The sequence below is a fragment of the Haemorhous mexicanus genome, chromosome 9, assembly GCF_027477595.1.
Source record: "Haemorhous mexicanus isolate bHaeMex1 chromosome 9, bHaeMex1.pri, whole genome shotgun sequence".
In the NCBI taxonomy this organism is placed as follows: domain Eukaryota; kingdom Metazoa; phylum Chordata; class Aves; order Passeriformes; family Fringillidae; genus Haemorhous; species Haemorhous mexicanus.
In genome coordinates, this window is record NC_082349.1 from 9,983,715 (window position 1) to 9,997,153 (window position 13,439).

A 13,439-nucleotide genomic window follows, 5' to 3' on the forward strand; every position below is an offset into this window, starting at 1 on the left:
GTAGAATTAGAAGTGGTAGAACGTAGGCTGTACAGACTCACACTTGATGGTATAACAGTGCTGTTGTTGAAGTGCTTTACCACCACAGGGGTGTTTGGAGGGCTCACGTTAGAGGTTTGGTTACCTCACGTTCTAGCCTTGACAGAGCAGTAAGTCAGTCTTCATGCCCTTAGGTTTGGACTGACCTTCCCGGTCTTGAAGAGTTCAGAAAGCTCCCCTGCTTCAGATGGGGCTTTAGCAAGGGCATGGTGTATAGAGAAATTTAATCTATTCTGGAAGATGACAATCTGTTTCTGTAGCTGAGTAAAATTACAGGAACACTGTGTTTGTTTGTTTGTTTGTTTGTTTGTTTGTGTGTTTGTTTGTTATGCCTTCTGACTTTAATTTTCTTTCAATTGTTCACATATGCAGTTATACTAGACTAATTCTGAAGTGTTTTACTTAGTAAATACTTCAGTACCTTTTGAGTTATTGCCTTTCCTGCAGCATGAAAGCGAGGTGGGTCCAGCAAGACTTACAGGACACAAAAAGGGGCACTGCCTTTTGGCTGTTTTACTTTATGACTATCAGTGTTTTAAAAACTGTGTCAGTAGTGGTGATTTAGTCTCCTGCTTTGGTGGAGCTAATCTGCTTTTGTCTTAATCTCTTGTTTGCACTAAATAATATTCTTGACCTGTCAGGAAGTGCTTGAAAAAAAAATTAGTTAACAGAGGTATAAAAAATTCTTTTTGTGCAAAAAAGAAATCAAACTTTCCATTATAAAATCTCATTTTCCACATCCAGATTTTTTTCCTGTCACTTTCTGATTCTACTCTTTAAATATGTTTCATCAGTCAGTTAGGTTGTTACTGGTTGCTGTTTCACCCATTACAGGCATGGGAGGCATGTTGCCTTTGCACACTTTTCTAGCAGCCTGGAGAATCTGTGCCGGGGAGGAAGTAATTTGCTTTCTTAAGAATCAGGTCCTCTAAAAATTAAACTTTCACTGGGGACAAAAAAGCAAACAATTTGAATATAAGGAAGGCTTGATCTTGCCCTGGGCATGAACAACTAAATACCCCATCCATAGATAATAAGAAAACATTAATCTTGCTCTGGAGTTGTACTCAAATTCCCTCATGTATACTGCTTCAAGATTAAGGGGTTTTTAAATGTGATCAGTGTTTGGCATTTTTAGTAAAACAGTAGGGCTGATTTTGAACACAGCAGGGGTTAAAGTGTAATTTAATAACTTCCATGACCTTGTTTTTATTTATTTTTATTTAGCATCCTAAACTTGCTAATTGCTTGGAGCAGCGAGGCAGGGGTTCTATGTAGGAGATAAAGCTTTTCTTTCAAATCATATATATTTGCTTTCTCCTTGATAACTATTACTAGTCCTTGTTTCTGGTTCTCATTGGTAAGCAGCACTGGCTGGAACATTCAGGTGAGTTGAAGCTGAGTAATAGGGAAATCATAAAAGTCTTGACTGTTTCGGTGGTGATATGTGCTAACACTTTCTAGCAAGAGAAGAGATTGAGTGCTATCTGCTGGGGGCTGTGGTAGCAGATGATGCAGTTTGGTTTTGTAGGCAGCTTGTCTTTCAGAGGTCATTTTTTTGTTGTTGTTATTATGGGGAATGGCCTTTTCAAAGGTGAACTTATTTTGATATTTCTTGTAATTTTATGTAATGAAATCCCCCAGCTCACTTAGGGAGGCTTTTCCTCTGTCACTAGAATTAGTGGACATTATTTTTTCAAGTCATATTGTAAAGTCTTTTGATACATCCAGTATGGCTTTTTGCAGTCCAGAGATAGGTGTCATTTGTTTGACTTCTGCTGCCATTCTTAAAGGCCTTCTCTTGCAGTTCAGTGGACCTCCTTTGGCTGATTCACAGGACCATATGCAAAATGTGTGCCATGACCTTCCATGTTATAGCACATATAGCACATGGAGTTTGGCTGGTAACACAGAACTTGTAATTTTGGGAAATAGTGACAAGAAATTTGTGGTAGGAGTTAGAAGCCCAAGAGTAAATTGCAGTGTCTCAGAATGTACTAGTTGAAATAGTGTAATGATAAGCAGCCACTCTGATGGAGGAAGGAAAGGCTGATGAAAAACTAGAATGCATCAGGTAAAGTATTCTTTATGGTACAGATTAGAAATTAATTGTATTGCCTAAGGCAATGAGAAGGAGTTGTTTGCCAGGAATACCGAGCAGGTGTGGAACACAAATGTATCAAATGTGGGACAAACACTAGAAAAGGAGTTAAGGTATTCAGAGTGGAGTATAAATGGGTTTAAATTAGCTATGAGAAAACATAGGCTGAAAATTACAGAAAAGTTTTAATCAGAGCAGAATATGACTGTGAGACAGTTTTCCAGGAGTAAACAAGATAAGAATTCCCCAATTTCCTGCTAGAATGAGAATCTGTTTTGTTGTATTTTGTTTGCTTTTAAATAAACTAAGTAAATCAATAGCTGGAATGACAGGAGGCAAAATTCTTGACTCAGGAAGCTCCTTTGAGGACTGTGTTTCTGTGACCTTCTGCTTGTACCATTCATCAGGCTGCTAAAGCCCTTTTGGCGGATTGTAGATTACCGTCGATGAAAAAAATAAATGGCAAGGGGTGTCACTATAGTTTACAAATGAGCTCCTCTGAAATTCAGGCATCTCTAATATTTGACCATTTTGTTTCCTGTGCCAAATTTTACCAGACCCACACAGCTGCTGTCTGGCACCCCTCCCAGGCTGGGGCTCTCCAGGCAGCAGGTTGAAAAACCTGGTTAACTCATGAATTTGTGTTTTGGGTGGATTGGGTGTGCCTGGATCCAACATTTGTCTTCTCTGAGTCTGTATTATTTTCATCTTCTATTAAGCATTTCTCTCCCTTGTGTCACTCAACTATACTCCAGACAGTGATTAAAATGTGGCGTTCCAGCAGAGTAACAGCAATGGAACAATTTCATATTTTCCTCCCTTGATGAGCCCTTAGCTGTGTTAATGGAAGCCCTGAATAATACAGTGTGAATTAATCAGCTTGTCTTCTGCTGCTATCGCTGGTGAGTGCCTGTGAGAGAAATGTTTCGTCTCAGGTGGTCCACCTGGTTTTCTCAGTTTCAGAATGTAAGATTACAAAGTAAAGTAATATAGCTCTTTAAATGCAAAGCAAAACAAACCCTATAAAGCTACCAAAAAGAAGAAGAAAAAACAACTTTCTTTGAGCAAATAAACAAGGATTGAAACTCCAGATTCTCTTGGTATGTGCATCTTTGGGATCCGTGTTGTGGAAAGTGTGATGTCACGGTGGTGGTCTGTGTGCCGCTGAGGGTCACTGATCCGTGGAGTCTTGGCCAGCATGGCGAAGCGCTCCGCTTCCTCTGCTGAAAAATCTCCTTTCCAAACACATGATGTAAGTAAGCTTGCTGGAAGGGCTGGAAGGTGGAATCTGAATCCTTTTGGTACGACCGAGCAGAGTTTGGTGAGCATGGAAAGAAAAACTTAGGTCCCCATAATAGAGAGTTATGTATTTTTTTGTACTGTCAGTGGAAATAAGAAGCCCAAATTAAATTCATGTGTATGAGACAAGGTCTATATAATAGCAAGACTGAACTAAATATTCTAGTAATCTGTTTTGAAGTAGTAAAAATAATTTAATAATTTTCTTCCAGCTCAGCTGACAGCAAACATTTTTTACTTAAGTGTTTAAAATGCAAATAAAAATGCTGTCTTGGTGGTTTTTCTGTTTCTGCCTTTAACAATGTTGTTAGTAGGGAAAGCAGATGTATCAGATGGTGGTTCACAGGGTATGTAGCATCTTTTTTCTCTCTGCCTCTTACTGAAAGCTGCCAGACTGAAGGCACTAGCCAACATTATTTTTGGTTTTTTAAACATTTATTGCAGTTTGCATGCCCAAGTCCCATTCCCAAAGCAGAGCTGATTGTTTTTGTAGAAAGCAGCTACATGGGCAGGTGCTCAGGCTGGGTGGCTGGGAGGAACAATACACCACTGCCTGACTCTGTGCTTGAAGAATGTGTTCAGGACTTTCAGCTGATCATTATTTTTTCTGGCAGGGTAAGAGAGAATTCAGCAGTTGTTGGGGGTTTTTGTTTGTTTCTTGTTTTATTTTATTTTTTCTAATGTTACTCAGCTTTAGAAGACTCTAGCTAATTAAATTATTTTGCTGCCCAGGTTTACTATGGATAAGGGCTTAAACACCAGAATTTTGAATGAGGCAATTAGCTGTGAAGGTTGGATCAAGAATGATTATTAGGGCATTTGCTATTCTGCCCATTGTCCCCTAAAGAGGATGCCTTCCATTCTACATGCTGCAGAACCTTAGGTGTTTGCAAGATGAGTCATTGACAGACCTGAGATGCCTGTCAGTTTCAATTGTCGCATCTCCCACTGCGTGTCCTTATCCTTTTCATGATCCTGGGAACTCCAGGCCTGTGCTCATTATGTTGACCAGTACCTCTTGTTCCCATGTAGAAGTTAATGGCCATTGCTTTTCCTATATTACAGTGTGCGTTTTCATTCAGGCCCTCTGTGGTTTCTGATGAATTACGCAAATTCAGCCTATTCTACTTGCAGACACAGCAAGCTCTTTGCACAGGCATATAGATGAAGTAATTTATTTAAAAGCATCCCAGTAAAAATATTTTCCTGGTTTTGTCAGCCACTACTAGTTTTCATTTTTGGGGAGTAAATAGTAGTGTTCATTTTGGTAAATCCTCTTTCATTTTCCCTATTTGCAATATATACAGCTGCCCTATGTAAATAACTTACTGTGCTTTAAGGATGACACTGTGACAGCTGTAATGCCCACAGCTGCCATGCAAAGCCCAAACATTCTATGAGGGAAGATCTGTTAGGATCCAGACATGGGGAAGATACACAAGGAGCAATCCCACAGGCTAGAAACCAAGCAAAAAAGGCTGCAGGCAGCAAGGAAGGAACGTTCTTCCAGAAAAAATGTCCAAAGATGGTATAATTGCAGGTGATATTCTTCCCCTGAAAGAGTAAATGGAATTGTTCAGATAAGACACAGCTGATCAGTGTGTTGGAGCCTAAGTACCTACTTCCAGTTTTTGGGGAATGTGGGAGGAAGGAGATGCCAAACGCCAGCGCATGGACTTAATTGTGCTGGAGAGGGATTTCCCCTGTGTCTGGTTTTGCAGCTTGGTAGAATTGTGTAATGCTGATAATAGGAATGTGGTGCTGTGAACAGAACGGGCTATCCCAGATGCTGTCACTCTTCACAGCACTGGTTTTCTGTCACTGTTTAATTTGGTGAAAGCCATGGTGAAGATCAGTGGACTCTAGGATGCCTGGAATTTAATTTTGCATTTTTGTCATGCTGTGTTAACTGGGAAACTCAAACAGGTTATCTCATTTTTCCTCAGCTCTGTGCTGAAAATGGAAAAGCAAATGTGCATTTAGAGTTTTCATGAAGCAAATTTAGATATTCTTCTGTAGTATAAATTCAATCAGCTTCTTTTTGAAGATGGTGAAAATTCTGTAGACTAATAATGCTGGAAAAAGCAGTGGAGGTCTTGAAGTTTTCATAACATTTTTTTTACAACAGCAGTTGCTGCAGACCAAACACTGTTAGAAAAATTGGAAAGGTGCTAGAGGAGAAAATGATCCTGTGTGGAAGATTAGTTTAGGGATCTACAGTTTATAATAGTGCTTTTATTTACCATAGCATGAAAAGTGTTTAGAGAAGAGCCCCAACATTTGAGCAAGGCTGATGGGATTTCAGGCAGGTGGTTTCCACTCCTGTGCAGGCTGATGCACAGTAGCAGTTTCACTGAGCTGTCTCACCGAGCCTCTGCTTTGCAGAGTACATCAGAATTGGGGTTTTCTTTTGAAGCAGTGTTGAAACTGGGTGTTGTGTAATGACTTGTTTTCACCTTGGAAAGAGTTTTTTTAATTTAAGATCGTGCTGATACTAGCTGCAGAATGGCAGAATGATTCCTGAGGACCCATGCTGGTATGTTTTGGTTTTTATTTAAGGTCTGGTTTGAGACTGTAAGGAACCATTATGATCCTCTAGTCTTTATGGGAGTTTGCACCCTCTAGCTGGGTGTGTTAACCCCAAAACTTAGACATGACTTAGCAAGAGCATTTCTGAAATATAGCAAGACTTTCTTCATCTACTAGAATGTATAAATTGTCTATTACATACTTTGATATTTTATTCCAGGTTATACTTATTCTCCCTCTTAAACCACTTTGCATTTTATTCCTATGCTGATCATTGGTTCCTAGCCCTTGAATCCAGTCATTCCTGCTTTTTGTTGAGCTGCTGAGAGATCTGCAGTTGGGCTGATTGCTGGCTGTGGGCAAAGGCCTTCTTTCCCTTCAAGAAGCTGAGCCGGTTGAGCTCCATTAGGACTACTTTTTATTAGTATTGTGTGTATGACTGCAGCACCTGACTGCCTAAGGCTCTGCTTACATTAAGTGTTAAGCCTGGGCTTGAGCTCTGGGCTTTGGCAGCAATTCCTGCTGTGCTGCTGCTGTTGAGGTTGGAGCCCGGCTGCTGCGTTCTCCTTTCTTTTCATGGGAGGCAGAGTCCAAGATCAGCTGCATGGCAGGTCTGGCAGTGCTGCCCTACAGGTAGTCCTGGAAACCTGCCTTCCAGGAAAGGAGTGATGAGGAGAGTGCCATTTGTTTCTGGAATTCTGCCTGTGGAGAAGGGGTCTGTCCATGCACTACATTGAGCCAGAAGAGAATTTACATTGCCAGGCTTACCCTCCATGAACTGGCAAATGCAGGGTCTGGGTTCTAGGGTGCTTCCCTGAGCCTTTGCAGGCACAGTGCACACTTCTGGATGCCTTTAGATGGGAAAACCACATACTCAGGATTGGGACCTAAACCCAGGAGATGACCCTGATCTCAGACCAATGAGAGAGCCTACCATTACAGGATCAACTGTCTCAGTCCAGTGCCCCAGGATACTGATAGGATGGCAACTGTCAGTGTCCTGCAACTGTAAGGGTAGCAGATTTCTTTTACTAAAAAAAAAAAAAAAAAAGCAGTGGCTGAAGCCACATCCTTTAGAAGATACAAATAGATAGTAGGGCTATCGTCCTGTATTGAAGTGAGGTAGAAGTCGATTTTTTAAATGTATGACAAGTGGGTGGGATAGGCTGTTAAAAGGACAGTAAACAGCTTGTGGTTCATGTGATAGAAAACAGAACCAGTGAATAAGGGTGATGGGAGTAGAGGAATAAGCTGGGAAAATTAATTTTGGAGTACTGTGTAAGTAGGACAAGATTGATTAAGTTGACACCAGAGAAAAAGGTGGATTGCAAAGCTTATGTTCCAGACCAGAAGTTTTAGAGTTTAGGAAGTGTCAGAATATCAATGTCCTGCTTTGAAAGTATCCTTAATAAGTGTATGAACTTCTGTTCATCTCTATAGTTCTGGGCTTGGTTGCTGAGAACTGTAAATTACACTTTTCCTCCTCACGTGTCAGTTTGAGCATAGGTAACACAACTTCCTTCTGGGAGGAGACAGGATGCCTTCTAGGCTTGAATATCTTTCCTGTTCCTAGCTTATATGTATGTAAATTAAAAAATATTGATTTTGGATGGTAGCTCATGAGATGAAAAGATAACCTAAAATGGTGTTTTCATTGTACAGTCCCATCTGATACAAAACATAGATGAGCCATATGACAGGACTGGGGTTTAAGTCTCCTCCCCAGCTTCTGGCATCTTTCTCGCAGCTTTCTTTGAGAAGATAAACAGTGATGCTGACAGGTTACATATGTGAAGGCATTCACATTGCCTTAAGATATCCTCACCTGATGAATTCAGGGCCATCCAGGAAATTAGAAGAGACTCCCTTGGCTCCCGCATCAGACTTTTCTGTTTTCTTTTTTTTTAAAAAAAGGGGGAAATAAGCCTCTAAGAAGCTCCTTTTACATTACACAGATCTTAAAAAATAATTTTTCCATCCTTTAATGAGGAAAGGTTGCTTCTGGATTTCAGATTGAGAGACATTCTGTGCCTCCACTATCCTCTATCCTCTGAATAGTTAAGAAGGTGCTGGTCTACAGCAGACTTCCTGCTGCAGGGTGACAGCAGAGTAGGTAAATGCTTCGTGTCTGCTAGCAAAGTACTAAATCATGATTTCCCTCTGAATCTTGCCATCAAGGACATTGCAAAAGCAGAGTGGGAATTCCCAGCCAAAGGCAGCCATTTCAGCTGGTAGCTAACAAGATCTTACAGACATCAAAAAATAAATGAGGTTCCCTACTCCAGTTGCAGCAACAGCCATAGAGCTTCAAAGAGGTCACAGGTGTGGAAATTGGAGGTCTCTTAATGGAGACTGAGATAAAAAGGGATTATTTAAAGCCTCGGATGTAAGTTTCTGATCTGAAGAGTGGTGAGTAATGCAATTGCTGGGAGGTATCTTTGACTTTGCCTGGAGAATGCTAACAAGCAATCAAAATGCTTGCCCACAGCCAAACTGTTTTTTCCCTTTCCACTCTTTAGAATAATAAAAAGCATTACACACAAACCCCACTGTTAATGCAACATGTGGGTGAAGTTCCAGGCTATTGTGTATAAAACTCAGTCCTAATTCCAGCAGTAATTATAACTTGTTCCTCTCTCTCTCCCCCGTTGTTTGGTGACACCACAGGAAGTGATGCAAAGTTCTCTGTTTGTGCATGTGTTGACTTAGGTTGAGCATACCTAATCTCTCAATTTTCTTTCTTTTCCGGTCAAAGTCTCAGCTGTAATACTTTGCAATTGGAAACTTTTAACATTTAGCTTCAGTGTTTTGTCTGTTTTCAGTTCTGTTAAGAAGCCGGTTCTACTGCTTGTGGATGTTTTGCTTCTTTTCTGTTTATAATGCAATCTGACATTTGTTTTCCTCTTTCTCTTGAGGCTGATTTTGTTCATATTACAGTTTCCTTGCAACACATGTTTTCTCATTTTCTAGTCTGCTGTTTTTGAGGCCATCAGCAGTTTAGGCTGTGAGGTCCTGCCCTTGTCTATACTTGATAGAAAAAGCATAGTGAATTCCACTAAAAATTCATAATTTGCTGCCAGCTATCTGTGGTAACCTTGACATCTCCTGTTTGATCATAAGGGCTCCAGCAATAATTGCTGAATATAAAAGGGTTTTTAGCATTGCCTTTGTATGCAGGGTGTGAGAAAGTCCAAGGCTTTTTATTTATGCTGGTATATTACACCATATAATTGCATCCATCTTTTGATCTGTGGTACGAATTAGTTCCATTGAAAACATGTTTTCTATTTTTAAATCGGCTGTCTTGATCCGAGTTCTTGAAACAATCTGCTTTTTGGTCTTGTTTTTGTGTATATTTTCCATATTGTGCTGGGTTTAATATAGTTGTTGACATTCTGGTTTTCAGTGTTTTTTCCTTACTGTTTTCTCTATTTTGTACAAATCTCTTCATATTTTATGTTACCCTGTTTTATTTATCTGAATCAAGTATTTAACTTGCTTAGTATCTGACCATCTCACAGTTTGTAACATTTGATGGTGAAGTGCTGTTAGCCAGTGTTAGAAAGGTAGAGGGGAGATTTGGGGACCTTAGTGCCCTGTTTTCATGCTTGACCTAACTGAATACTCTGTATTGAGGGATGGTTGGATGGAAAGGCCAGAGCTCCACTAATTTATGAAGTCAGTAGGGATGCAGAAGGATCTTCTTGAAACTCAGATCATAGGGGGGATGATCTCTGCAGAATCCCACCTTCCTCCACTGGTCAGTAGCCTAGTCTCAGTTTTTCATTTGAGTGAGTGAATTGCAAATCTGAGGTTAAAAGGGATTGCTAAGGCCCAAGTTAACACTTCCAAGGAGCATTATATTCTCCTTGTCTTTTCTGTGGCTCTTGTGATGCTCACAAAAACATGAGCTGTGCCACCAGGAGGGCAGGGCTGCTATCCCTGAGAGTAGCAATACAGTGTTTTCCTGTGTTCCTCAACCCAAAATCATTTGCTGCTCTCTTATGCTTGGTGGCCTTTTCACCTGCTCTGTATAGCAGCTTCTGTGGTAGATAGAGCCCTGGTCTGTGATGAGGCCTGCTCTTCATCATAACAATAGCAGAGACAAAATGGCAAGTGTCAAGTTTGGCAGAGCAGAAAGATACCAGATATTCCAAGTATTTGTCTCATGCTCCATCCATTAGACAGTCTTTCTTGATTTAAGACCCTTGTCTTGCCCTGCCCGTGGTTGTCGAGAGTGCGTTTTTTTTCCTTTGCAGTCGTTCTGCTTGAGGTGTGTGCTTGCTGGGTTTTTTTTTAATCAGTTCATGTTGATTCTTATCATCTGTATAATAGTTTGGGGTTGATGTAATCATTGTTACATGTATTTTATTAAGAGAGCTGTGTGTACTTGGGCGTTTGCATAATTCATGAAGTCAAGTATGTTCACATACCCCTTGGTAGCACGTGAGTGCATGTAGTAAGTATGTACTTCTCTCCTTTGTATCAGTGGCTCATTGGGAAAGGTGCACTGCATTTATTTGGTGTGTATATATGTAAAAAACCCACAAGTTCTGCCATTTATTTTCTTTCTTCTACACCCACCTCGAAAACGTCAAGAAAAACACACACTTCTGCTAAGGTTCTAGGACAGTTTATTTTTTCATTCAGCCATTAGTTTATTCGTTCGGGAGTTGTACACTGGAAAAAAAAGTGCATCCATTAGACAGTGAGGGCTTTATTTATGAGGGGGGTGGTGCTTCAAAGGGGAAGCTGTCAAGTCCCAAAAGAGCCTTTCATGGTGTATTCTCAGCGTGCTTCTGAGGCCACTGCTCTGCTCATCAGGAGGAGAGGCAGAAATGTGGGCTTTACAGAGCAACTGTGTGTTTCACTGGTCCCTGCGCTCACTGACGTTTATTTACATATTGGGAGAGTAAATGGGTAGAACAGATGGCAACCAGACATTTGGTGGTTCTGTTCCCGTATGCTCCTCAGGGGTCTTGCATTCAGTTTTTGCAAAAAGCTCGTCCTATAGGGAGGAGAAAAAACCCAGGAGCCTGGTCAGAACTAAGAAATGCTTGTTGGGTTTTTGCATTAGTGACAGATTAAAGCATTTAGTAACATGTGAAATAATTACAAGGTTTGTTTTACAAGTCCAGATAGTCGTTCCTTAGTATAAGACTATTGGGGTGTCTCTCTCATTTGATTATTTCTTATTTTCACCACTGGAGCGAATGCAGCTAGATTTGAAGCTGGCAATCTCTTCTTTCTATAAAGTGAGTTTGAAAAGTACAGCTCTATTTATATGGGTCTTGAATACCTTTTGGTCTTTTCTGTAAACGTTGTTATTCATTCGTGCTCTTGTGAAAACAGAATATCTGAAAATTTTGCAGGATTTTCCAGGATATTTAATATGTGTTTCTTCACAGTTTACAGTTGTGAAGCGGGAGATTTGCTTCCACACCAAGCTGAATTTTTTTCTTATTTTCTTTGTGCACCCTGGAATGTTGGAACAGGGCTGCTCCAGAGTGCTGGGCAACTCGCTTTAGTGGTTTGGGTTCTTGGGGTTTTTCCCAATGTGTGCATGTTGGGTTTTTTAGAGAAGTGCTAATTAAAACACTTTCCTTGGGCAAAACTGTAATATAAAATACACAATCTGAAAATATGTTAAAAGTAGTGATGCAAGTCAGGTTTTGAATGTGTAAAATTCTTAACCTGCAGATTGTTCCTTCCTGTAAAGCGGCGAGGTGTTTCTCAGTAGAGTGGGGACAAATCACATGAAAATGGAAGAACTTGACCTTTTGCACAGCATGCCAAATCAGCAGCTCTGACAGTTTGTGACATGATGAATTCCAACACCTTATTGGTAAACACATGAAGCTGCCTAGCAGTTATAGGAGAACCTGTCAAATAATGTAAATACCGGACCTCAGGTAATCTCAAATACAATGTGGAATCTCCTTGTGTTAGATAAAAAAGCAAGCTTTTCTTTAATAAACCATTCTGGAATGAGAGGTCAATCCTGAAATAGTTTGCTTTAAACCAAGATAGTTTTCAAAAGTAAGAGTAGAATTACTGATCCATCCTCCATGGATTAACTCAGGTTTTTTCTAAGTATTGTCTAATGCCCTTCTCATTAAATATTGTCTTTTAAAAAGATAAAATTAGGCAGCCATGTCACACTGCAGGGAGGCTTAGCATGGAAAATGGCAGCAGAGAAAGTGAAAATGGTAACTGTCAGAAAAGAAACACTCTCTTCTAGAGAGGCCTTTAGAAGGTTGACGGTTAACAAAAAGTGGAAATTTGCTACTTTTGTGTCAGCCATGCTGCACAAATATTATGTTAGTGTTAGTTTAAATTAAGTTAATTGCTGAACTCACAGGTTTTTGGCAGCGTATCTCACAGCCCACGTGAAATACAGAAATTTTTTTCTAAATAAGAGTTTTTAGATGGATTATATTAGTAGTGTCCACCGTTAATGAAGCTGCTGTGTCTTGCTCAATATTTGACAATGTTCCTGTGACTTGTGCAGCAGTTGTCTTAAAAGCTGCGTAAGGGATTTTGGAATCCTTTGAGATCAAAATAAAGTACAAGCCTCCTATTAAATAGGACCTAACATCCTTTTTTTTTTTTTTCCTTGTAATATGGAGTATTGCTGGTTTTAGGAAATGTATTTCTAAACTGAGCCCACCATCGCAGTGCAATTACTGAGTAAATCACATCCTAGATAGTCTTTGTTTTTTTTGTCCCCCAATAAAATAACATAGTTTAAATATCTTTTCCAGCACTTTGTTGCCAGATGCAGAGTCAGCTAAAAAGGAGTTCTTCAGAAAGATTTCTTTTCTCCCTCATTATATAACTAAAAGTAGCTGTTGAAATAACTGCAGAATTTCTTGTTGGTCTTGAAAGCCATGGCTTCTTTGTCCTTAGGAGCAGATGAACACAATTCAGGTGGTCACATATTGTATATGGTCCAGATCTGAATAAGCATTAACCAAACAACAGTAATAGCACGATTCAAGAAAAGCACACCGGTAAAAACCAGGAGCTATTTTTGGCAGTGGTAAACTAAGAAATAAGAAAAAAGTTCAAGTGTGTATTTGGTTTTGGGTGTTCAAATGCTAATCCAAATGTGGTAATTTCTATCTCTGAAAGGTTTGCTGGTTTTTTTTTCTTCGACAGACTGATGTCTTGGTGTTGAGCTGCGATCTGATCACAGATGTTGATTTATATAAAGTTGTGGACCTCTTTCGAACACATGATGCTTCTCTCTCCATGTTAATGAAGAAAGCTCATGAACCAACAGAAGGGGTACCAGGACAGAAAGGGAAAAAAAAGCCAGGTATGTAGGAAGGAATACTTATTTATTAATAAATTATAGAGAAACCACTGGTATGTATGATATGTTTAGGTATCAGTCCCAAAGCAAAAGAAATAAAAAAGGCACAGATACCCTATTTTTCCTCAGATTCCCTGGTGAGGGTGTGACTTG

The 13,439-nt window shown here is 39.9% G+C and overlaps 1 protein-coding gene across 1 annotated transcript in view; it reads left to right on the forward strand.

The window, feature by feature from the left end:
• EIF2B3 (eukaryotic translation initiation factor 2B subunit gamma) overlaps window positions 1-13,439 on the forward strand; it is a 103,970-nt gene that overhangs the window by 12,355 nt on the left and 78,176 nt on the right. Inside the window, exon 3 of the mRNA XM_059853942.1 lies at window positions 13,130-13,289. Within this exon, the coding sequence (XP_059709925.1) occupies window positions 13,130-13,289 (160 nt within the window). The remainder of the gene's footprint in view (window positions 1-13,129; window positions 13,290-13,439) is intronic.